The sequence below is a fragment of the Anas platyrhynchos genome, chromosome Z, assembly GCF_047663525.1.
Source record: "Anas platyrhynchos isolate ZD024472 breed Pekin duck chromosome Z, IASCAAS_PekinDuck_T2T, whole genome shotgun sequence".
Lineage (NCBI taxonomy): Eukaryota > Metazoa > Chordata > Aves > Anseriformes > Anatidae > Anas > Anas platyrhynchos.
The window spans coordinates 62,617,295-62,644,997 of NC_092621.1; the positions used below are offsets into that span (position 1 = coordinate 62,617,295).

A 27,703-nucleotide genomic window follows, 5' to 3' on the forward strand; every position below is an offset into this window, starting at 1 on the left:
TATGTTTATACTTGCAGATGTGGTATGCCAGTGCAGACAGGATTTGTACTGCGGCATTAACACTCACTGGGAAAAAAAAAGCAACCCTAAAATTTCATTAAATCAAAATCACATTTATTATTATTTCTTTAAAGCCATGCTATTCTAAACTAAATTCCCAAGTGCTTAAGTTAGAGCACTGCTTATAAGCATACAATCTGGAAAATCAGTAGGGATACATTCTTCTTAAAATCAAATCCCTGTCTTGATGTCCAACTCAAAAAATGCTAAAATATTTACCTATGTCTAGAAGCTAGCCCTGGAAGATTTCAGTCCAAAAGCAAGTAACATTCTAAATGTAACAGCAACCAGGAAGCACAGTATTGAAGTTGATTAAAATACCACTTAATCATTTACTCCAAAATTTAAAGCTACCTTACGTAAGGACAACATTAGATAAAACTCTAATGTAAATAGGTTTCTTTTAGTCTATGTTTAATTATTTATTATACTAGTGAGAAGTAATTATTGGCCACAATTACAAAGGCAGTTATTCTTATGGATATCTAAAACAATATTCATACATGTAGAAGAAAGAAAAATGAATGTAACTGAGACTGTAGTCAGGCAAAGCTTTGCTCAGGAGAACATTTATAAAAGAAAACACAGAGCACAGCACAGTTATGAATTTGTGCAAGTCTTTGCTTTAATACCATATCATATAAGAAACCACAACTTAAAAAAGCATGATTAAGCTGTCTACTTTCTTGATATATTTACTGATCCAGGCTTTCATCTGAGAAATTACACGCTGAATTAGCTGCTATAAATAACTGCACTAACTTTAGCAACACTGAGTACTGGATGGTAATTCTCTACAGGATAACAGAACAATTTTGTCTTACCTGCAAAATCACTGATATTACAGTTCATACATTCATGAGTCAGAACCTCATAATGAATTGCACCCCTCCAGTCTGCCCAGAGACAGCTTAGATAACTATTTCTGGTCACCAAAACTTCTCTGTAAATACAGCAGTATGTACCATCTCCTCAGAAGGTACTTTTCCACACTAGTAGTAATAATTTTAATGGAACACTAAAGAACAGGAATCAAGGTAAAAAAAAAAAAAGGTTTAAGAGGTATCTTCTTCATCAGACTGGTGAATGCATGAGTTATGAAAGGACAGGTTTAAAAGCCATGACTAAAAATTGTCTGACCACCTCATCTACCATCTTGAGCCTTGTCACCATCGTGATACAAATTATTCTGAAGGATTCCTATTTTTTTTAGTAGATAGAAGGTAATTACAGTACTACACACGGGACACAAACAATTAGAAACAGGTGAGAGAAGAAGGGCAGATCTTACAGGAAATTAATGGCAAAATTGGAAATATCCAATGGATTAAGACAAGTTTGGCAAAAAAAAAAAAAAAAAAAAAGTTCTGCTAAGAGACAGGAAAAAGTGGATTTGTGAGTTGGGAAGGAATAATGTGGAAGGATTTAAACAAAGATTTCTTAAGTCATTGCGTCATATTTAGTTCAAAGATGGGAACATCCAGAAGGATTATCAAAATTGCTGTAAAGTCCTAAAATTCTAAATTGAGGTGGAAAATGGCAGACAGGCAGATCTAATTATATGATCAGAAAAAAACAGGCTGAGGAGAGACAGAGGTTAAAGAAGAAGAAATCCAAGGAAACACCTGTGAAATCCACAACCGGAAAAAAAAGAAAAAAAAAGAAAAGTGGAGAAGGAGAGATCTCAACAGCTTGAGAAAGCCAGAAGAATTAAAGAAGTAAAGAAGTGTTAGAACCTTGGAAACAGCAGCAGAGGGAGCATTAAGGGACACACGGGGCAACAGAGTCACTAGACTTCAAATCAATAGCCCAGTTACCAATATAAGCCAAGTGCAAATAGATGTTCTCAGGTAATTACTATAAACTTCCATGACTTCACATTTTATTTATTAATTTGGTATTTAGCAATTGCTCAGTTGCATTCCTATTTCTTTTTTTTCTTAGAAAGCTGAGAACTGGAAAAGGAAGTAGGGAGAAAAAGTGTAACTTCGGTACCTTAAAGACTAAATAAAAAGCAAACAGAAGAAAAAGGGGGGTGACATGCTACAGTGATGTTGGACTTATGAAAGACTTCAAAATTGATTCAGAAGCATCACAGACTTGTTTGCAGAAATGAAAAATAGGTTATAGAAACTACTTTAGTGGAACCTGCTCATTGTCTATAACAATAAGTCTAAGAAACATAATTTACTCTTTGTGTTTTACACATACAGACTCACAACTACATGATTTCTTGGCGAACACTGAGTAAAAACCAGAAATTATCCATTTTTACTCATTTCTGCATTCAAAGGACACCTGCTGTGTTTGTTCCTAAACCAAATAAGAGGCATGCCTGAGATTCTTTTCTTTCTACTCTACTTGGGACCTGACTCTTTCACTATTCAGTATCTTTGAACCCTTTATGTAACATAATTGTTTGTTTTCTAGCATTTTAGTACCACATCATTTTTTTCCTGTTATAAACAGGATGAAAATGAAGTACAACAAACCACAGGAAGTGAGTATCTCTCCCACTTTCCATTTTACTTATGCATGCTGCAGATCTGTGGAGAAGGTGGAAAATGCAATACTCACGTGACGACTCAAGCTGCTCTGAGCGGTGAGGGCCTTCCCCACCTTGGGCACCCCAGAAACATTCACTCATGCCTAGGGCAATTGTTTTCAGTCACATGTAGCTTCTCATATATGTTTGAACAATCACCACCGACAGGCCTGACAAGGCCTGATTTCCTACAAATTGTTTTGGTTGACTGAATATAGCAGTCTTGAATTGCTGTAAGCCTGCACCGTACAGATATATTTCCTTGTATTTAGGGGAGCCTTCTCGATGAATTCTCTGGAGCCGAATCAGTTCAGATGAAGCATCTACAGAATCTCTTTCCTCTACAAAGAGATGTAATTTCAAGAAATACATAGGAATTTAACTGTCACTGGAAGCTCTACTCCTCTGGCAGGATTGAAAATCAATCCAGTTTGAAAAATTACATGTACTTTGAGGAGCAGAGAAAGGGAACAACACACAGACACATAACCATCTATGGCAGAATAAGTATGCTGTCAAGGTTAATACACACAGGAGTTTTACGTATCAGGAGCATTTACAGTGCTCCACAGACATGTTACCAGGTGCTCTACAGGAGTCCCTCATGCTGTGCTCCGTGCTGATCCATGGAAAGGATCCGGGTGCTGCACCTCTCTGAGGGATGTGAAGCACGGAAATACAAGGATGCGACCCGGGGTGCAAAGGCTGGATCCTGAAAGCTCCAGGCACAAACTGGAGCATTCTGACCCAGGCTAGCATCCAGTGGGAACAAGCACAAGTGAGAGCAGTACACCTATCTCTTTTCCTCATTTATTTTTAGATTAATCACTGAGCGTTTCCATACAAGCATGGATAAAGAAGAACAGCTTGCACACTCTAATAGCTGAGATCTTGCTGTGTAAACAAATACCATGCAACTGAAGGAGGTGGAGAATTGGAAATAGGTTTCTGATGCTACTGCAGGTTTCTGGCAAGATACAAGGTGACCCAACAGCTCAAGGATCACTTTAAGCTGTGCAAGCTCATAATAACCTCTAAAAGCCCGCAACATATCAGCGTTCTTTAGCAATCTGGAGCAATGCCTTCTGATCCCAATGTGAGCAATGCCAAAAGAAGGAGAGTCGAGCTGCTCATGCCAGCTTTGTGTCATCTGAGAACAGTGTGGGCTCAAGAATGCCTGCATGGCCAAGAATCTGACTCGTTCTGTGGTCTGGGTAGGTTTCAACTGCTTGCAAGAATGAAATATCTTGGGAGAGCCCTCATATTAAAACAGTTTCTTGGAGCAGGGGCAGTTTGGGCAGCAGCTGGAGAGATTACACACTAAAATTGCAATTTTCTATACTACTGTGGGTTATATTTTCATTAAGGTCTTAAGTCAAAAGATAGATAAAATATTGTCTTTTTTTTTTTTTTTTTTTTCTGGTTAGTTTGGTGAATTTGGAGCAGATAAAAACAAACAAGCATCACAACTGAAAGCATTTGATTAACTGCACACTAAGTTGTAATGACAACATATGCTTTATGCAGAGAATAGACTTAACAGACATCCAGAGCTGAAACTGCCTTCTCATTTTAGACTTAGTTCTTCGCAGCCTCAGGGAAGCATTGCCCATGCCTATCACTTCTTACGCCAACACGCTGCAGGGTACTGAACCATGGCACTACTAATTTGGCAACTTTATTTACTTATTTCTCATTAAAAAGAAAATTAAGCTTCTATTCTGCAGTCATGACACAGGTTAAATGCCATATACACTATATATGTATAGTTCATCTGACTTACCTGGTGGATACAGGGGATTTTGCCTACAAGCACAACTACTACTTCTACCACCGTTTAAGCCTGTTACTATATGTAGCAGTTGTAAATAGCACTACTCTGATTCCAATTTTATTCTAATATTAATCCCAGGAGCTGGTACAGAAGTTCCCCAGCATCTTATTTATATTACTGGAATCAGAACTTCGATAAATTTTGTGCTGGTAAGCAGCTTCCAGGGCACAGACCAGCCCATATCTAAATAAATTTTATTTTTAATATGGCAATATCATGCAGAGGTAAAATAAAACTCTGTATTATGAAATTAGCTACACTGCAGGCACCCTACAGAAATAAGCGATTACCTCATTTACTAATGACCTGTGAGAAACAAACTCTTTATGTATGTTGTTCCATAGCTACTGCTCTAGAAAGCAGCACAATCTGTTAACTGAGCACATTAAATACCTAATTAAATTAAATCTCCAACAAGCCTGAGAACAATGTATTGAAAGCACTCTGCCTGATTACAGACATTGGTCTAAAGTAACAGACCTATTGATCTGGCCAACTTCAGCTTATTCGCTTCATCCAATTTAATTTGAGAAGAACAATAACTAAATTTTAGTTGGATCTCCTTTTCTACTCTCCAGGGAAATAATCTGAAGTGACTCTGAGTTCAGGTAGCATATAGAAAATATTCAATAGGTCAAAGAAAACATTTATTTTGTTGCAACTACGGACATAGAGTTATATTACAAATGCAAATATGGTTTCCAGTACAACAGTCGCATAGTGTTGCTGACAGTCTTACGCCATAGACTCATAGACTTCTCCAGTGGGGGCAATAAACCAGTTGCTCTGCAAGTTCAGGGTGATATTAAAAAGCATATTTCAATAAAGTCCTCTGTAGGTGCAAACTAAATGAAAACAACCAAAAAAAAAAAAAAAAACAAAAAACAAACCCTGCCAGCTGGGCCTGAATACAGTCTGCTTGATTTTGTTATGCACGTGCCAATCCAACATTAATTCTTCACCTACTGAAAGGTTACTGCAAGGTATCTATCCAATTTATCCAAGAAGAATTTTCTTAATGAAAAAAGAACCAACATTTAGACAAACTTGTTGTATACTCTACACACAGCTCTCAATTTTTTACAGAGCAACTTAAGACTTATTATCTCCATGGTCAGTGGTCCAAACACAATTCAGATCAGTACTGTCACCCCGCTGGTACCATCTGACAACTGTGCTAGCCAATTACACGATGCAAGTTGATGTCTCTATTCTGTGTCCACCAGAGATGCTTCCACAGCAGACACACATCAGTAACGCTTGCAGCATCCATGCTAACAGCTCAAAAAGACAGGCCAACAACTACTAGATCAACACTATTAACACACCACCTTTTCATTCCGAGTCACTGCCTTTACAACAGAAATTGTGCACAAATTTCATAATATAGCCAGCAGTTGTGTAGCTCCACACATGCTTGGGTCACTGGGAATGCGAGCAGAGTCTGGCAAATTCAAGCATTATCAACATACACAGAACCAGGCAGCAATTTTTTCCTCATCTAATCCAGTCCTCAGCTATTGATGACAAACAGACAAAATACTACAGTTTTGTGCAGATACTAAACCTAACACTAGAATTAAAGCAGTTGTATTAATCAGGCAAATTAAAAGCATTTTTTGTTTTGTCTTGTTTTTCTTTAGATACCTTCCTAATGTCCTGGCTTTGACAGGTATCTATACAGTCATATGTTTCATCATACAAACATATATTTAATATTTTCAAACTGCATTTTCAAATTACTTACTCTAACCTTACTCTTTCTTCAGAACCACAATCCTCTTGTCTGTTAGACACATCATAGTCTGATTTCTACCTAGTAGCCTAACATAGTTGTGGATAGTTTATATTCATTTTTTCTTGCTCCATTTCTGTCCCTAAACTTGAACAGCCATTATCTCCCATTGTTACTTGCTTTCTCCAGCACTTGAAAAGAGAAATCAAATTCAGATTTTGCTTAGCCAGGTTACACAACACAATCTTTTAGTCACTTCTACAAATAAGCTGACCATTTTTAAGACCATCTTCTACATCTGTTTGTCAATTTAAACTAAATCTTTTTAAGCGTAAGAGATAAGAACTACATAAAATATTACAGATCAGATCTTACCACTCTTCACACAAAGTGCAGCAGTCTTGCCATTCTCTACTGGCAATATCTAATCTGGTACATCATAGGTTTGCACTTTCCTTCATGCATCAATGGCTTATTAACATGCTGATCCCTGAGGGTACAAACATCAATTCTACACCCCCTCCCCACCTCCCTTTTAAATTTATTTTAACTGAGGATCTCCTGGTTGTCATTATAAATTCATTATCAATCTTTTAAACCCATGAACTTCTACTCCATACTTCTTGAAATGTAATTCTTTTTCTATTAATTCTATCCTCAGAGGCATCTACTTTTTTCTTGTATGATATCCCAATACTGATCTACATCACCTCTAGTACCAGTATCTGCATTTTTCTAAGTAAATTTCACAAGCACACACTTCTGTTCTTTTCTCCCCTCTCCCTCTAAAACTCCGACGATATGCATAAATACAGCTTCCATAGCTCAAGGTGGTACTGCTTCTATTTCAAAAGTGTCAGTCTAAAATCAGTCCAAAAATGTCAGGACTGAAAAGTACTTACACTTATGGTATATAATAGAAATGCATTTTACAAAAAAGTTGGAAACGGTCTTGCTTTATGTAACTTAGTATTAAGAGAAGCTAGAGAGTTTTGCAAAGGTAATTTGTGTCTTGGTATCTGAAAATTTGAAGTCTCACACAATGCAGCTTCATGCTAAAATGATACAGTCACTACAGAACAATGTTGTTTCAGAAATATGGTATTTGCATAAAGGTTTGCTCTGCTGCCACTAGGTAAAGAGCAACACTTCCTGTAATTTTGACAAGGTACAGTGGTCTAAATTGTTACCCAAACTAAGCATGAATTTTAAACAGCCATATTTTAATAACAAAATTATTTGATATCTCACTAAAACTCTGCAGATATAACAGGGACAAAGTTAACTCATTATAAAAGTAACGGACGTTACGGTCACGTTATCTTGATCTTTCTTTTCTGTAAACAAACTTCCAGTTTCTTACTTAAGACTTTGCACAAAGCACAAAGCTGTTATCTGAAATAGCAGCACCATAAAACTTAGACAGGGAAACAGAACATGGCTGGTACTACGCATTGTTCTGTTCAGAGAATTATTACCCAGTGACAGGAGTCCTGTTCTTTTTCTTTCTCCTAATCACAAATTGAATTCCCATCAAAAACAAAGCAATATTTGTTGTTTACAGGAAAAAACATGCCTCACAGGAAAATTCACTAAATGAACATCTGCTTTCTCTATAGATGAGTTACATATGCTCCACTGGAGATGAATATCAGAATTCCTGCTAGCACATGCTTTCTGACTCCAGATTGTTGTACACCTTGCCTATTCATCACATACTCTTCTTCAATAATGTTCAGTTTTGTCCTAGCTCTGTCATTTATATATCTCAGCTTTAAAAACAGAAAATCCTTAAGTCAGTAGAGGAAGCACGATGGAAGGGACACTTGCTCTGATGACGACATTGCACAGACTAGTTTTCCCCTGTAAGAAGTGATCATCTGTGCAGCATTCAGACACTCATAAGGTCTTACCCTTCTACGCAATCTGTCTCTCTCTTCACGAATAGCGTTCATGGTGGCCTTGGTCCTGTTCAGCTCTTCCTCTTTGCTACACAGCATGGCAGTGAGGCTCTCATTCTCTTCCCGCAAGCCAGCAAGCTCCTTTTCCCATCGAGATCTCTCTTCAGACAAATTTGGATAAAGGTCACGTCCCAGTACACCCTCGATCTCTTCTACTGTCTGCAAAAAATAGTCATCATAAAAGAGAAAGAAGCAAATGTGATTGAACAAGACTAATGATACACAGCACAGAAGTGTGTAACAAACAGCTGTATAATTATGTGCATACACCCAGTCCCACAACACCATTAGTTTGCCTCTCGTTTGGTATTAGGAACAATCATTTTATTAAAATATTTTGTATTGACCAACACCAAAGCCAAGGGATGTTTTAGGCGCAAACTGGCTCTATTACTTTTGTAATACCCACAAATGACAGCAGTCCCTGTTAATTTCATCGCAAAACATTTTAAAACAAATTAATGACTACTTGCTACAGGTAAGCACTGTGCTTGTTGCTTCCCTGCCTGGTTAACAGGCGGAAAGCAGCAGCATGTCCATACCCTGTGGTTGCATGTGAAGGGCACGGAGCCTTTCTTAACACTAGACCAACTCCACACAAAGGGCAAGGAACAGAGTACAGAGCAGAGGACTCTTTTTTCCCATGTCCCTGAACATATTCTCTCCTGGAGGGCACAGAGAAATAAAACAGACATTGGCAGACAATTACACAATACTCAAAGATGTTACAGCCCTCCTACTGTCTAAAACAGGCTGGGTTACTGTGGGACTTCATGCCTTTTAGGATGCCCCATGCCATTCCCTCATTCATAACTATGACATATAGGCACTATTCAACGCAGAAGAGATGGAGAAAGTTCCACGGGCTGGAACTGACCCGTGCACACAACACTAGCAAGTCAACAATGCCATGCATAAACTTTAAGTCAGACTGATCATTCAATGACTTAAAATTGCTTAACACTCAGGTAACTACTTCTAAGCAGTTCTTACGCTATTATGCAGTTAACATATGCTATACTTGCATTAAATTTACTAACTTATCCAGGACCTTTGCGAAATTGAAAAAATCTCCAGTTGTTCCTTATGAGCTTTTGAATCTCTTTTAAATCAATCTGTATTACATGGTAACAAGAGACATGGAAAATAAACGAACATATGACATTAGAAGCAACCTAGAAGTTTCACTTCATTGGACATTCCAATAATATGTCGCAGCTAAGACCTGTACTTTTAAATGTAATATGTAAGATAAATAAGTCAGATACCAAGGTAAAAATAGCCCATTTAGTTGTTTTATACAAAAAGAATTTTATTTTTATATATAACAAAAATGACTAAAAGTTTATGTCCTTAACTAGAGAGGGAATAAAAGGTCCAACTAGAGTACAGCTGAAAAGGACAAGCCAAGCCGAAAACAGCACTGTTTTTTCTGCAAGAAATACTCTCAGTATTTTCAGCAGTGTGACAGTAAGGTGACATATTAGTGACATATCATTATTTGTCCATAATAATGAAAAGATGGTCATTTATTGTTTTCAATCCATTAATGTTAAATACTTCTTGGGTACAGCGAAATGCCTTAGTGGTAATGAAAAAACACTCATACAAGAGGAAAACAAAACCTACTTCCATCAACCAACTCAAGATTAGACTCTGGAAAAAGTAGGGACAAAATTTTTGCAGTCAGGTTCAGTTTATTCTTTTAAATCATATTTCCTCTCTCCCTCCTAAAACTGCTGTACATTTAGAGTCATCAATATAAAATCCAGTTGACAGAGCATCTGAATTGTAATTCTATTTATGTATCTGGTAGTAAGCTTCGATTTACTTTCTACAGAACAATGTGCTGCATTATCTCTGTAAGACAAAAGATGCCACAGTCCTTCCTTATATTAATTCCACTTGCACCTACAGGTCTCAGACAAGGTAAAACTGTTTCAAAACAACTTGATGAGGTGTTCAAGTTCTAAGTAAGCACCTGGCAATTAATCTTACAACATGAAGAAAAGCTTTGTAATGTCAGGAGCATTCTCTCTTTATGATGACAGCTTTATTTTCAAGAGTGCCTATTGGTCGCTGTCTTCTCCACTCCCTTTCACCCCCAAACCTCCTCTCCTCTTTCATGCACTTTCCCTGTTGTTCCCTCAACCCACTAATGCCAAGCTCTGCTGCTGTCTCTTTCTTCCGTATTCCCCATGCTCTTAGAGAATCCCTTAATTTTCTGAGCCTCTGCTCCTCCTCAGAGTTCCACTGTGGGTGATAAGCAGAGAACAACATTGAAAGGTGAAGAAGCAGCAATGGCTCATGACCATGGAGGTATCATCAGATAGAGAGGCTGCTGCTGCTGCTTCCCTGCACCCTCCATTGCTGCCTGCACAACTACAAACTTCAGGCAGTGATAGCATCAGCATGGGCTTAACAGCCATACTAAAGGCTGCCCAACAGTCCTTAAAAAAAATGAGGGACCTTTCTGCTTGCTTCCATGCTACCTCACTTTGCTGTGACCAATATCCTTTTGCTGACTGAACTACTGCCACTGTTCCCCGGTTTGATGACCAGCAAGATACCTATTGTACATGGATAAAGCTCCCTAAACTAGCGTGTGTGGGCTTTTTTTTTTTTTTTCAAAGCAGTATTTCAGAGCAGTTTTAACAGGCATGTTGCTGCACAGCAGATAAATTCAGATCTAAGTTAACAGATTGAATTACAGCCTGATTTCAGAGACTGCATTACACATGATGCTCTGAGCAGAGGGCAGGAAGTCATATTGTGGTAATTCCAGTGTTGTCTCTGACACTGTCATCAGTACTCTCTGTATCAGTACTCTTACAAGAGGTGTTGTGTTATGCACATGATGTTAGATGAATCAGACAGCAAGTATCAGGTGTAAAAGATGCAGAAAAACAGCACTTTTTTGTAAGGCCAAACTCAATGGTAGAACTTATTCCTACCAGAATTTATGGAGGCCAACAATTTAGATGGGTCCAAAAACCATCAGAAATAAACACAGAGGGGAATGACACTCAAGACAATTAAATTCAAAGAAAACATCTCTGTCTCAAGATGTTCCTAACTGCACTTGGTGGAAGCATCTATGAAGGAAGGAGGATAAGGACATAGTATGAATGTCCTGTTTGATGCAGTTTTTCCATTGACATCTCCTACCAGACAGGTGGATTTTCAGTTCAACCCAGGTAGCTGTTTTCGTGTTTTAAGTAGATTTTGTTTAGAAATATTTACAACCTTTTGAATCACTAGTTTGTTAGCAGTTGGTATCTGCTTCTGGGTCTGATAGGAATTTACTCTTCAAAACATCTGAAGCATTAAGCAGCATATTCTGTGGAAATTTTCTAAAACAAATGATAGCTGTGTAACTGTCCAGTTTATCAGACAATCTGCTCATTTCAAGGTCTTCTTGTTCTTTGTGGGGCAGAAACATGTGAACTAGCTAGGGCCACATGACTTGCACAAACAAACAAGAAAATTTAGCAGAACAGCCTTAAAAAAAAACAACAACAATGAAATCTAACTATTAAATCAAAAAGACTCAAGACATTTAAAGGCAACAGCCCATCAATTAAGAGAAGAGACAACATCAAAGCACATGACAGAATGTTCCAGTTTTGCATTCATGATCCCATCTGTTTTAAAAGTCTCTCAGTTCTCTATTTGAGGAAGCAGGAAAGGAGAAACAACCTGCAGCCATGGATGTAGCTGCAGACAGGGGCTCTACATGTTGGTGTTGCTATAATAAGAACATCAGTGACACGCTTCCCTAGCTCACAATCTGAGCATGACGGTCTTATCTTCTTGAAAGGTTAACATCCTTTGCATGCTATCACTTGTCTAACACAAACAATTGCAGGCTCTGCAGCACAAACAGTGGGGAAAAGCGTTGCCCTTCCATGGCCCAAAAATGGCTATGAGATTATGTGAAAAAGAAAGACTACATTTTGTACCAGGAAGAAGCTGTGAACAGTTACTCAGAACAATAAAAGTTTCATTGCAGTTAATTTGAATCAACAGTAAATAATGTGCCTAAAACAAAAAGCTTGAGAGGAACGCTTATGGCAGCTGTTTTGGCTTTTTAACTGAATCCTCTTCCTGAGGCAGTTCTCATCTCCTCTTACTTCAGATACCTCTGGGGACTATACATGGACCAATTTCTATCCGTTTTCCAAGATCCACAATCTCTCTCTTTCTGAGTACAGACTTCTGAGAACACTTAATCCTAAAACTCCAGAAAATGCTGGGTAACATTCGAAGTATTGATCCTAATCTTCTGAGACACTCAAATAAGCTGATTTAAGACCATTCCCAAGAGATCCAGGAGTCAGTCTGTCTCTCTCATACATACCCATTCTCCAAACTGCTACTCAGCATTGATTTCTTTATAGGCAATTATACTCCTCAGGCACCACCAGGAGCAGAGGAGACTTTTTCCAGTTACACACCAAAGGCCTATCTCAGCAGTTCAGAGTGGTCACAGATCTCCCCACTTCAAGAGCAAAGTGTCAATATAATTGTTCTGATACAACTGAGTCGCTGGTCTTTTCCACCTAACACAATAAACTTGTTCACCTCTTCCTCCATATGTAGCAAGTCCTCTAATACGTGTCATACCAGGCATTCCTTTTTATTATTCTGTTATATGCATAATAAAAACAAGACATGCAAGTATCAGTTGAACTATCTGTTCCCCATTAAAATTAATATGCCACAACATGTTTTGTTTTAAATTATTAGTTTATATTTTAAGGCAGCAAAGTTACAACTTAAGTACAGTTTATGGCATTTTACCTCCAAATTTCAGCAAGTATTGCATACTGTGCCTTCAGTTACCAGTTATTAACTATCTGTGTGACCTTGCGAAAAGTGACAACTTACTTTCAGGATTAACCTTCAGAAAGTAAATTAACTGATGGGTGTCCTAATTTCTCTTATCTCTGAAATGGATATAAGACAGATACTTTCCTGTTTAGAGATCAAAAGTCTATTAGTAGCTCCTCCTGTGCCTCAGAGAATTTAGTGTAGAGCAGGTGTACTACTACCTATCCAACAAATAAAATGAATTAGAGTTGATTTCTGTGATGCATTTTGATTTGAGAAGTGCTATTTCTACAGAATATTACCATGTCTCATGTAATACACACAACACATGTAGAGCCTAATATTACTGTTACCTTAATGGCTAAATCACAATGTTCACTGGCAGTAGTGAGCTGTTCAATGTGTCTGTCCACCTCTGCCACCGATAAACTGCAGCTGCTCTTCTTCCTCCCACAGACAACATTTTCCAGACCTGTCAGCACCCTTTGCAGTTCTGAATTCAAGTCACTACAGTTATCTAGAACAAAACAAAACAAAACAAAACAAGCATGTTACATTGCAACAATAAGTGACTCAATTAAAGAACAAACTCTCATCCATGAAGTGCAGAACAGCTAAGGCTCCTTTTGTTAAAAGTATGTCCTGATAATCTGATGTTCCCCCCCCCAGCCGATCAATATATAACTACATCAACAGAAACCAAGAGTTACCTTCAATCTTACAAGTAACACTCCCCCTACCTATCCACAGTGTACACTCACAGTTCAAAAACATTTTTTCAGAGGACAAAATGTTGAGACTTACAATTTAAAATCTAAATTTATAATTACAAATTTAAAATTTAATCTTAAATGTTACATTACGCCACTTCTATTCTGGTTCTTCTTTTTGCTATTCATGGCCTACTATCATGATTTGATTACCCTCAAAGGTTTTTCTCTGTGAGTTCAACAAGTCTTCTGCATGGTACATTCAGTGACATTATGATGCTCACATTCTGGTGATGGATAGCAGTAGTTTCTATGGCAGACATGGTGAAATTTCCTCTTAGGCTCTCTCTCAAACATGATGGTTGGTATTTCTGCCTTACTGGTTAAGAGCTTGCAATAACGAATAGTGCACCACGTGACAGCAGTGCATCACCAGTTCCTATACCTTATTAAAAACAGTGGCACTCTTGCTGCAGTGTGCTATTTCTACGCTACTGCTCCAAGCATTCTGCCACAGTCAGAATCTAATATGAGACTCATGGATGGTGTGCTTAATGGAGCATAAAGGAGTCTGGTACTGGACTATATCTGAACTTTAATAGACTGGAGACATCAGATTATTTTAGACTGCCTTAAAAAATCTTCACACAAGAGAAGACTAAAAGAGGTCAGATGAAAGGATGAGATGAAATTAAAAACTGTAAACTCGTTACAAAAAATATACATCCACAGCATAATGCATATAAACATGAACCTACTGCTGACCACATGAAAAGAGTGTATAATGAACTCATCACAGTATCATATAATAAATAGGAACGGGCAACATGCAAGCAAAACTCTACTCCTGAAGTCATATTTACTAGTTTCAGACTAACAGTCACCTGTCTGTTTTAAGAATACCAAAAATCCCAGTAGTAACACATATTTATGAGTGGCATATACCATGCAGGATGTTTAATTGTAAAAATATCTATTTTTGAATAGCTATTGAATTCCTTTGTTTCCCTTACATCTTACATAAAACATTTTGTCATTTGAACAAACAATGATCACAGAAGGCCTTGTATGCTCGTTTTTGCTCCTACAGTAACATTTTTTCCCCAGAAGACAAGGGATTACAATAATGAGAGACCTCCATTACCCAGGAAATCAGAACAACCTGATCACAAGCTCTGCAAGACATACTGAGAAACATTCATAGTCTTAGCTCTCACTGTTGGATTGCCTGTAGCAACTGAGCAACATATCCAAATACATTAGTGTATCATGACATATTACATTTTTTATTAAGTCACTGATGCTCATTCTGTTAGGTCAGTAAGCAAGGTTATGCACAGTTATTAGTTATGAAACTATGATTCTAAAATATAAGGATAATATATATATATATTTGCATGCATGCACATACAAAAAGGATTTATTTTCAAAGGAATAGTGAAACAAAACCTGGAACGGACAAAGTGTATGCACAGAAGGATAACATGGAAAAACATAGGAATGCCTAGTTAATGTTCTTATTTTGTGCACTGCTGTATTTCATTTTATTTCCATATTTCCCACTGTTAGGAGAAACTTAAAAAGACATCTTGCCATTAATGTACAACTTCAGTTCCTTCCCATGAGGAACAAAACCAAAGCTCTCACCCAAATATTTCAGCAAAATAAATGCTGAGTACTAAATTAGTTTGATATTTGTGGTTCAAAAAAGTAAAAGAAATGTTTCGAGAAATTCAAGACACTGCGATACGAATGTGCTGTGGCAGATGTTCCATTTATGAACAAGTACAGTTCAGGAGCTGGTGCATTCAGTGCAATTTAAGAAGTCATACAGAAAATCTCTTGCATATGGTTGCTTACAATATCAACATGTCATTAACCTCCACTTGTGGGCAATAAATAGTGTGCCCAAAAGTCAGGCTGTTCTCAGTCAATTCTTCTAAAAGGTACTGAAGTTCTCAATAATAAATTGCACTGCTCCAAGCAATTGGAAACTCTTTTACTACAGTGTCCTATGTATTGAAGCAAAATATTGTATGTTACATAACAAAAAAGCTCCTTGTAGAATTAATAGCTTGATGTTTATGGTTCACCAAGTTCTGCAAGAAGACTTAAAACTGCTGTTTTCAATTATTTCCTAAAATAATTGCTTGTGTACACTGTCATCCATTGAAGCTCTCATGCACCAATATGGTTTACCCAGGGAAGAAAAGGAAGATCTTTCCTCTTCTTTCCTAAGAGTCATGAGCTCTCTTGAACAGACTGCTCCATTTGAGACTCTGTAGCTGTTCTACATAAAGGCACAGAGGTTGTTTCAAGTATAAGCTCATAGTCATGGAGAAGTTCCAGCATTTGCTTTGATTAACACAGCCTTGATTTATTTATTTACTCAACAAATGTTTTGATTGGCATTTCGCAGGCTATAATGTACTTCTCCTACAAGGATGTCATTCTGCTATGAGAAGGCACCACTGAGATCTTGACAAACTAGAGGACTGGACAATTACCAACTGCATGAAGTTCAACAAGAGCAAGTGCCACATTCTGCAGCTGTGCTGGGGCAACCCTGGCTGTACATACACATACAGACTGGGGGACAAGAGGCTGGAGATTAGCCCTGTGGAAGGGGATCTGGGGTTTCTGGTAGACACGCAAGTTGTGAGTCAGCAGTGACAGGCATGGCTAGCCGGTCAAGGGAAGGGATTGTCCCACTCTGCTCTGAGCTGGTGCGGCCTCACCTCGAGCACTGTGTGCAGTGTGAGGTGCTACAGTACAAGAAGGACATAAAACTACTGGAGAGGGTCCAAAGGAGGACTATAAAGACAGTGAAGGGCGGGCAAGACGTCTGAGGGGCGGCTGAGATCCCTTGGTTTGTCCAGCCCAGAGCAGAGCAGGCTGAGGGGAGGCCTCATGGTGGCCTGCAGCTCCCTCACAAGGGGAGCAGAGGGGCAAGCGCTGAGCTCTGCTCTCTGGGGACAGCGACAGGACCCGAGGGAACAGCATGGAGCTGGGACAGGGGAGGGTCAGGCTGGGGGTTAGGCAAAGGGTCTGCACCCAGACGGTGGTCGGGCACTGCGACAGGCTCCCCAGGGTGGTGGTCACTGCACCGAGCTGCTGGAGTTCAATGAAGCATTTGGACAACGCTCTCAGAAATATGGGTTTGAGTTTTTGCGTGGTGCTGTGTGGAGCCAGGAGTTAGACTAGATGATCCTTGTGGGACCCTTCCAACTCAGGATCCTGTATGGTTCCGTGATTCTGTGTCTCCTAAGAAGCATCACTCACCCATGTCTGCAGTGACCATGGTGGACTGATTCTCTGGTACAGAAACAGAATTCTGGTCCATGCTGCGTGAGTCTTCGTTAACTTCATGCTGGCTTTGGCTGAGCTCTGACCGCAGCTCTGAATACTCATCTTCCTCCCTGCATGCAAGAGCAAAGGCAGAAATAAAACCCTCTGAGGAGATATGCATCTCTGTGACACTTATTTATACCTGTAAACTGAGCCACAGGATACAATCCACAGAAATTTAATGGCATTTTGTCCAGCCATTAGTGAAAGGTTTATACCTGCAAAGCAGCTTTCACCCTGCTGTACCTGTAACACAGGCTTGTAGCAGCTAATGTCTAGTTTCCATTTCTTTACTCCCTTTTCTTTATTACTCCAGAACACCATACAATGAAACAAGGAGTGGAACTGAGTGCAAGTAAGAACATGTGCAAGGACTCAGACTGCTCTGCCATAACTCAACAGCTGACCATTTTTAACAAGCTCAAGTGGCTTTTTGATCCCAAAGTGGACTGGCAGTAACTGATTTTGGTCTCCTCCTCTGTTTGAGGACACCATCAGCTTATGCAAAGCAAGCGTATACATGCACATTCCTGAATATGCATACTGAATTCTCATGGGGACAGGTAGGTGTTTATTTCCTCTTCTCAAAAGGAAGAGAACAGATAAGTGAGCACAAAACTGAACTGCTGGAGTTGCTGGAAAACAAAAAGTCTCAATTACCTAGGTTTTAAGTTATTTGTCAAGCTGGTTCTACCAAAATCATTTAGGACACAGAAGACTTCAGCTAAAGCTAATAAGCTTAAAAATTAGGTTTTTCCCTCCTGTCTCCACATGAAGAGTTCAAAGGACTGGGAAAGAAGATAAGTAAATGAATAATAGCTTCGCCTGAGAACATTTGTGAACATTTTTGCTTTTGATCCACTTGCTGATTGGACTAAAAAAATCTGTAGTGATTGTTTTGACGTTAAAGTGTATAGTTTAAACATGAGACAAACACCAGTTTACCCTGGTGCAGAGCCCCTCTGACAAGTGGGCAAACAGCCATCATTTTGTTACCCTTTAAATCAAATGCAGAGATTTATTCTGCTGCAGTTTCAGCCGAACAGTGGATAAGAAACACAGCATGAGAATAGAACTGTCTGCTATTTCATTTTGGTTCCAAATCCAAAGAGCTATCTCAGGATCTGCATCTGGGAGGGGCATCTGTTCTGTAAGATTTCTGTGTGTATGCTACATGGTGATGAGTGTTTGGTGCAGAAATATTGCAGGATTTCCCCTGGAGGTTTGTCAGGATTTGCCAGGGAGAATAGCAGAGAAGATAGCCCATGGAACACTAACAGAAAAAAAGCTCTGCTCTCAAAGTAGCAGAGATGACAATTTATGAATCAGGCCAACTCAAAAAACACATTCCAGCTTGCTTGCCAAGCAGTGTTTTCTAAGGTACTGAGATGTAATTATTACAGCAGTGAGTATGCTCTTCTACCTCTAACATTTGCTTCAGTTCAAAAAAAAAATAAAATCAGACGTTATCAGAAGCACCTATTAAACAAAAATGCAGGTCAGCTGGTTAAAGTTAAGATTTAGATCAAAGAAAAGTCTTTTAGGTACTACGCAATACATGTTTAAGAAAGTGTGAAAACTAAATCATGAATAGTAGGAATTAAAACAGTGTAATGAAGACACATAAGTGTGAGTTAATGTTCCATGAATAAGTTTATTATTAGCCAAAGCAGAGGCCAACAATAACTAGCTTTAGACAAAAACCAATTACCACATACTCAAACAGTTGCATTTTTTTGATTTGAACATAATTCATTTTTTTCACTTATGTCAGCCTTCTCTACAATTATTCCTACATTTTAAAACCTGAATTGCCTCTATAAATAGATAAAAGGCTGTACTGATCATAAAACAATGCCTGCTGTACATGAACAATAATAATTTCTCACCACTCTCATTTTAGCTCTCATTGCTTAGACTTCCTGTTTAAAATCCAACATAGCTTTGTCTAGCTAGCCCTAGTGTTTTTTTTTTTTTTTTTTTTTTTTTCCCTTCCCCTCCCCTCCCCCCCCCCCCCCCCAGACAGTTTAAAACACCCTCAGTATCTTGGGGCACTTGAAAGGTATGTCATGTGGCAGGACTCACACCTTTCTGAGGACACAGGTCACAAGCCAGTTTTTTAATGAGTTTGTGCTTCTAAGACCTCACCAGCAAGATCAGAAGTCCATCTCTGGTAAAGCAACAGCAAGGTCAGTTGCTGTCTCCACCACCAGCCTTGCACGCTGCAGACTGAGGACTAAAAATGCAAGGGGGAATTTGAGGACAAAGAAGTACCGCAAACAGAAGTGTTTAAAACTGAAGTTGTCAGTAACAGAAGACTGTGTGAGATTCCCCTTCCTCCAGGACAGGCACTGGAAATACAAAGCTTTTCACAGTTGCTGACTACCCACTGAACTCCTGCACCACCACCCACAAGAGGTGGAGTTTTCATGGGAACCTTCTTGCTTCTTTTCCTGCTGCCATCAGCTAGGGCCTTGCTGGAGTAAGTGTGTATTTGTTGTCTGCCTTGAAGGTGCCCTGCTGCTGAAATGCCATGGTGAGCTGGAGACAACTAAGACCAGACCAAACTGTCCTGAGCACAGAGCAGCCTGTGTTCAATGCTGGAACAAAAAAGTGTCTTTTACAGGTACACCTTAACTTACTTCTTTCCTCACATTAGGTGAAACCAAGGATCACAACTACTTTACAACTGTAGAGAAAAAGTTGAACAAATATCAGATGTGTGAAAAATCATATTTTCAGCATCTTTTCACACCGCTGCAGAATTCTGCCACAGCCCTGGTAAGGTGCACATTCTTGTCACAGCTGCAAACACTGGACAGTTTCACACTTCAGGTGCCAGCAGGTTTTTTTTACAATCATTTTACTGAACAAATATTTTTAAAGCATTCTAGGACCCTCACATAGAAAATACTACAGGTGTATGAGCACTGCAACCCAGAGATTGGCTACTCCCTGTGTATACACACTCAAGGTCTGTCTGAACTAGTTCACATGTAAACAAAGAGCAAGACACTTGAGACAACGTGGGAGTCAATCACTCAAGGCAGGTGGGGCTGGAGCTATGGTACATGCATTGCTATTTCAGCCTGGAGAAGAGAAGGCTCCAGGGAGACCTTACAGCAGCCTCACAGTACCTAAAGGAAGCCCACAGGAAAGCTGGGGAGGGACTCTGTGTCAGGGGGTGTGGTGATGGGACAAGGGGGAATGGCTTCAAACTAAAAGAGGGTAGGTTTAGATTAGAAATAAGGAAGAAATTCTGTACTCGGAGGGTGGTGAGGCCCTGGCACAGGCTGCCCAGAGCAACTGTGGATGCCCCATCCCTGGAGGTGCTCAAGGCCAGGCTGGATGGGGCTTTGGGCAACCTGGTCTGGAGGGAGCTGTCCCTGCCCATGGCAGGGGGTGTTGGAGCTGGGTGGTCTTGGAAGTCCCCTCCATCCCAAACCATGCTACAATCCTGTGGTTCTATGATTCAATTTGTATTGAGTCTCCGTAGCTTCCACCTAGCACATTTTAGAAGCAAGAATCACACGTCTAGGTCATTGTGTAGATATGACTGAGTGCCTTTTGCTATTTCCTGTGACGCTGTAGTCCACTCATTCTCCTTCCTCATTAACTCCAAGACAAACAACTTTCTGAATATGTTTTATTTCACATTAAAAGCTATAGCCTGAGCTAATGGTTTTCCAGCAATGGGTTACAAACTTCTTAAAGATTGTTTCAAATAACCTTCAGCAGGCACCAATAAACCAAGGAGTGTTTGTCTGTTTCATACAGACTATTATGTTTAAGAGTTGCACAGATGAATCCAGTCACTAGCTTAGAACTAAAAGCAAGTTGATCTCTGCACTTTCTTCTTTTTTTCTGACTTTCAAGGGGACATCGAAGGACGACTGTCAGTCATAGGCCAACATTAGTTCTGCATAACTGGATTACAGATGATTCTCCTAGTCAAATTCAGGATTAAGGAAAAAAGAGATGAGTTTGAATGAATATAAGGTAATACTCAAAAACTTGTTAAGTCAGGAAATATTCACCTTTAATGTAGACTTAATTCCATATTAGTACACTACTGCATAATTTGTAAATCCTTTCTGTGTTTCAGAGTTATCAGGGTGCATCCTTTATATCCCAACATTTAAAATATGACTCTGAAACTGGAAAGACTCATTTGATTGGCTTTGCTATCTTGTAAGTTGTACACACCTTGAGAGAAAAAGCAAGTAAGCATGTACACCTTGTCAAAGGACAGGAAAACAATGAATGTAAAAACATTCTTGTGCAACCTGAAACAGCAGAAGCAGAGGTAACACCGCTACCTGCACCCAGCTGACCTCTAACAGGAGTTCCAACCTAGCACTGCTCAGTGAAAGATACGGACCTTGAAAGAAGCTGACTAAACATGCTCAGCACCTTCCCTCTTCCATGCAGCAGTCTTCCTCTGAGCACTAGCAAAGCCTGTGACTTAAGGTTGAAAACAATCTTAAACAATATGCTAGCCACATCCTCCTACTCTCTTCCTAATAGCATAGACAAGTACAGTGAGACACTGTCACCCAGTTGTAATTTTCCAAGAACAAACAGAGCCAAGGCCTAGGTCTCCAGAGTGCTCAAACAAAAAAGCATGCTCATGCCAGCTGACCGCTTCTTGACTGTTCTTTTGCCCCCAGCTTCTTGAGCAGATAGTGGGTAAATTCTGCAGAGGCAGACATTACGAACCAGGCAAGCAAGAGGTTTTTCTACATGCACGGTGTAAGTATAGTCACCTCTCTTTTAGCTTTAATACGAAATCAGTTACAGCTGTGAAACAACTTTATTTTTTTTTTTAAATGAAGCTGGGCTACTAAGCCAGCTGAGCTGTCCAGAGCAGCAGCAGGGAGATGAGACAACTGCAGATGAATGCTGGCTTGCTCCCACAGCCACAGTGACCTCATTTTTGTTAGGAATGCTGGAAGAATGTAGTGCAAAAGCAGCAACTAATTTAATGTGACCACACACATGGAACGCGCTGTACCAAAAAATGGCTAACAAACCTAGAACAACCCTGGAAACTTATTAAAAACACTCACACAAGGTTATTGCTACTAAGATCAGCACATCAAATATACCTGGGAAGATGCACAGGCACCTTAAGCTTTTAAACCATGTGAGCAAGAGGCATTACACTACAAGCTAAGTGAAACACCTAGACATTGAAAGGGGAAAAAAATGAGGGGGGCTGTAAAGGAAAAAGGAGAGGGAAAGAGTATCTCTGAATGGAGACTACTAACCAATTTATACAGCATTACAGCAGTCCTGAGACTGTTGCAATACCTCATTCAGACTTAAAACACTCAGTTCTGTTTACCTTCTACCTACTTTCTGAGAGTATTATTCACATTCAGAACAACAATTACAAATTTTTAGATACCAGAACTTCAGGAGGATAGTTGAATACTCTCCATGAAACTCTGTTATCTTCTAATCAGTTCCAGAATACTTTTGTTTATTGAAAAGAGCCATTAAGAATGTCATAAAGCAGCAGTACACCAAGCTACATGTTAGTTTATATTTGCATCCTAAAAACAATGCAGGGAAATACTGAATAATCTCTGTGTTAGCACGGGAGAGACTTTTATCTGCACTGTTCTGCAGTTATGGTTAACTCAAGAAACTGCTTTTAGAAACCCTAAATCTTGTGATATCAGAACCAAAGCCTCCTCTCAGTAGTACATGCAGGTGTCCTAGTGTCATACAAAGATCTCAGAACTAAAGTCCCTCCTGCATTTTGTGATTTAGCAAGAGAGTGTAAGTGCCAAGGGCCAGGAGCAGCCGTGTTGTTCCAGCTCTGGGGCTCACACTACCGAGGGCCAAGGGTGGAGTGCTGTGAGTCACACCTGTCCCAGCAGCGACGGCAATTACACCACCCTTGCTCTGTGGGATGGAACAGCTTCTACAGGGTGATGCAAGGAGGATCCCACGGTGAATTTACAGAAAGTCACAGTAGGAAGTGTTAGTTTTGCTCCTTTCAGCTGTTGTTACAAACTGTATGACGTCTCTCCAACTCTACCTCTGCTTGCCATTTTAGGAGAAATATTCCTCCTCTGTTCCCCAAACACTAAGCTACTGGCCAGCCAAGGAGAACAAGTCACTGCAATCTTTAAAATAAATAAAAACCACTAACTTCAAAAATACATTTATTCTTGCTAGTAAAACAAGAAAAAAATCAAAACAGGTGGCCTCCTTGCTGTCTGAACAAAGGAGCTTTCATATGGTGAGACCAAACAGGTGGGGCATGACAGCAGTTCAATATTTGCTGCAGCAGTATTTTTCTGATGCCTTCGAATGTCTGCTCCCCAGAGGGGCAGCAACTGCACTTCTCAGGAGAAGCAGCCTGCACTATGTATCAAAGGAAGCTCCTATGCCTCACTTTCCTGTGCATGCCATAGCTCCCTTGCTTATGCCACGGATAAAAACTCACAGTATCCACCCAGTCCTAATACTTTGCAATCAATATGTAATTTGGCCTTTAGCTTACCACAGAGACTCCAATCAAAAACCTCTCATGGCTTCTATGTATGATCTTTTTAATTCTCTCAGAGTTTTTCCTGCTATTCAAGAAAAAAAAAAGGCCAATTCAGCTCTCATACTTCTCAGATTTCATTTTTCAATCAGCCTTTGCAATTGGTGAAGTTTTACCAGAGAGGAAGGTTAAGTGGGCAGTCAGTCCCATACTAAAAAGCAAATGCAAAACAAGGTGAATGGAAATTTTGCATACAGAGGTATCAAGTCTGTATGAACAGGGGAGTCAATGAGATTTTTTTCAGAGATGTACCATCAGTTTAGAAAATCCTTACTTGAAAAATCTCACCATGATTATCACCAGTTACAACCACCACAGAGTTTCCAGTATTTATCTTCTTAAATAATATTAACATCACATCATTCTACTACTGCTTTTATAAAAGTATATGCATGATGATACTTTTTCTTATTTATGGTACACCTTTTTTTTTTTTTCAGAAACATTTTTTCATAAGAAGTTAAATGAGCAATTGTAACAACCATGCCTTGTGCTAACAGCAAGGAAAACCAAATGAAACAAGTATCACAAAACATGTAGCTAATGAGCAGGAAAAACTCAAAATTTGCTACACAGAACTCAGATTTTGCTACGTGCATCGTGTAAGTTTTACCTACAAAGGTGTCAATTATTATTGGAAGTTTTCTAGAAAATCCATAGATTCTAGTGGTCTACCTGCATCCTTCCCCAAGCTCATCTTTTAACAAGCTCCTTCATTCCTTTAGTCCAAGTGAGGAAAAATAACCATTCTTCTGTAGTCAAATGCAAGTTTATTTTAAAACAGTAACAAGTGATGACCAAGCTTTGCTGCTTGAAGAACAGCCAAGAGAATGATCTGTAGGAGTTGGACTCGATGATCCTCGTGGGTCCCTTCCAACTTGGGATATTCTATGATTCTATTATCATTCTGTGTTTTGTCACAACTACTAGTAAATGTCAAAATTACTCAATTCCATTTGAGACATATTTCTCATCACAAGTGATTTGGCTTATGTTATCTATAGGATGCCACAGAAGAAAGTCAAAAGCTGAGCTGCAGATTGGTTGGCTACATCTTCTTTTATCCACTTACCTTGTCTCTTGCTATTTATATTTAGCTAATGAATATTTAGATGGCACAGTGCAGTTCTTTGCAGTGCTCATTAGGCTGAGCAGTGTGACTTTGCCAGTGAGAATGAAGCACTTTTGAGCCTTGGATGATACTCCACACATCTTAATTATGGGCAGCTATTTAGCACCAGTTGTAACATGCTGAGCTACCTCAAAGTTGCGATCAACTTATACTTACAGCGTAATTCATACCATGCTTTCCATCATTCTTGCAGGCAGTCCAGAGTTTCCAGGGACTTTCCCTACCTTATTGTTGTTCCCTGCAGTCGATCAATCTTCTTATTTAATTCAGCAATGATACTGTGCAGCTCTGTGATTCGCTCCTCATAGCGTAGTGTTGTTCGCTCCTGCACATCTTCGTGCTCTCTCATTAGGTGAGATTGTTCACACTAAAGCAGAGAAGCAGAAAACAGAAAGGGTCTTATGAGTAGTTGCACAGAAATCAAATGTAAGGCAGAAGTGCACAGCATTGTATGGTCTTCTTACCCATCAAACCAAAACCGCATAGCAAGAAAAAAGAACAGAAGTGAAATATTGACAGGTACAGAAAGGTATGTAATTAGCAAATTTTTAGGAAACAGAAAACTATGCGGTGTACTTTCATTATTATTTTTTTCTAAACATATTGAACAGTTGCTCTTCTAGCTTGAAAAAAAAAACACATAGTTTTTAACTCAAAACAGCTACCGATATATCAGCTTTGAATCCACGAGATTCACGATGCATCAAGAAACCTCAGAGGCCTTCCCAACACTGAATATGTGAATTAGAACAAATCCTAAGGCAGAAACCACATTATTACAAATAAGAGCAACCACACTTCGAGGTTATGACTTCTCCAGTAAGAATATTTGTTTTTATTACCCTTTAAGGTACCTTTGCACATTTTCCTTATTAAAATCCCCTATAATAAAATGCTTATTATAAACAATTAAGTGGCTGTACTTCTGGTTGTTTTTTAAATGTATCACGAAATACTACATTTTCTTTCCAACTGAGTATTATTTCCAGCCTCTCTGGCTTACTCTTCTTGCCAGCAGACACTCTACTGCAATTATGGCCTCTCAGTAATGCATGTTGATTGAAGTTATGCTTTGTAGTGGCTGGAAAGAGCAATACTTCTAACCTTTTGCTTCTGACCCCCTGCAGGAAACAGCACAATGGCATGTGTACTGTGCTACAAACAAGAGAAAAACTCACAAACAAACTGACAGTATAAAAAACATATTTGTTAATTGAAGAGCTGAAATAGATTGTCCTAAAAGCAATTCTAAAGGCTACAATTCATAGTAGTGTATGAGGTCTTCTAACATTGTTGCACCAAAATTTATTTTTTCAAATCAAACTTCAATAACATTTTTCTTTACAGTCCTTAATAAAATTTCTTTCAATATTTTTTAACTTTTGGGAATATGCACATTGCAAGGTTGTAGTTCCAGACATTAGAGCACCCTCCCACAGATGACAAGAAAATGTTATTTTCTTTGTGAATCTTGAATCAAAAGCAATTTCACCAAGACAAGCAGAGTATGTCTTCATGATGAAGAAGAAAGCAAGGGTTAAATTTTAGAAGACTGGTAATGTTCACTAGGCTTTTAGGACTTCATGCTGACAACTGACATGTATATTATTGTAACTCTTATTGTAGGATCATTCAATAATTTATTTCTCATGTTTCCATATTGTAACACTGTATCTGGATGAATTACTAAAACTGCTTTCAAAGGGCAACAGTAACAGCGAAAATGTTTAACCAAAAAATTAAAACTTTTTAAGTACAATACAGAGTTGCTTGTTCTTCCTTTCTAAATCCACATTTCATGATAAATGCTGAAGTCCACAAACACTAGTTAAGCATTTTCCAGAACAGTGAATCACTGTTTTTTTTCCTTTTAAACCAAAGGATGTTTTGGATAGAGTGTGTAATAATTATTTTCAGACAATAAATAAAATGCTTATCACAACATTTTTTATCTTTTTAAGCTCTGCACTGAAAAGCAGAATTTGTTTATCTTGACTGAAGATATATGGACTCCTGCTAATGGACCTCAGCCACATTACCAGACTTGCTTTCTGTTTTTTCCAGCCATTTCACAGTCACCATTTTTCAGGATAACTGTAATTTAGTGACATGACATACATTGTGAACAACCAGCAGTCTGGCAATATAAAGACAGTAGTTTCAGATTTGATTTTTTTTTTTTTTAAAGGCCTCTTGGATTATCTTGGGCAAAAGTAACTTGAAAAGGCAGGAAGAAACCTCGGGGGAGGTCGGACATGATGCTAAGAAGGACCGCTGTGCCTTGGAGGAGGGTACAGGGTCACGTATAATAAATTGTGGTCAGTCATGACAAGTCTCAACTGAAAATGGGTTTCCATCCACGTAATGGAAATACAATCCAGTATGAATCCCAAAATGCAGCAATGTAAAACTCTTATGGTTATACAGTATTGCTCCTTATTATTGCACATTTATCTCAAGTCTTGAAAGGGAAAAGAAACAAATGACTCTCTTGGTATCCATTACTTTTTTTTTTTCTTCTTTCTGTGATACTCGGTCTGTTCATCACTCTTTAGTTTCTGTGTCTTTTGAGTATCAGAACAATGATCTCACACCAGTTCCTATTTCTCTTAGATTATGATTTATTTGCATACGTCAATCACAAACTTTTTAAGACAAATACCTTACACCCTTTTCCTCATCCCTCTTCCAGCTTCATACTTAAGTCCTGACCAAAACATTAAGGGCTCTAATTCTCTGAGAACACAAACACAGGGATAATCCACTAAGAGGCTGCAAAAAATGAGTGATTGCTGAGGTCAGGAGAAAAGTTTCCAGCACAATTTTCTATGTAAGTGACCTTTGGCTGGTTTTTGGTACAGACAAAAAAGGTTATTTCAATTACGGAATAAATTAACGATGCCTGGAAAGACCTTTGTCTGACCTCTTGATGCTGGGAAAGAACCACAAGAGCGAGAAGAATATGCAAGAAAAGGATAACAAG

General features: G+C 38.9%; 1 protein-coding gene across 11 annotated transcripts in view; it reads right to left on the reverse strand.

The window, feature by feature from the left end:
- Nucleotides 1-27,703, reverse strand: part of MCC (MCC regulator of WNT signaling pathway) — a 194,515-nt gene that overhangs the window by 37,141 nt on the left and 129,671 nt on the right. For all 11 annotated transcript variants that reach the window (XM_038171457.2, XM_038171458.2, XM_072031469.1 and 8 more), the window contains 4 exons: nt 24,945-25,087; nt 16,961-17,097; nt 13,322-13,485; nt 8,088-8,294 (listed from right to left, as the gene is read on the reverse strand). In XM_038171457.2, the coding sequence (XP_038027385.1) occupies nt 8,088-8,294; nt 13,322-13,485; nt 16,961-17,097; nt 24,945-25,087 (651 nt within the window). The remainder of the gene's footprint in view (nt 1-8,087; nt 8,295-13,321; nt 13,486-16,960; nt 17,098-24,944; nt 25,088-27,703) is intronic.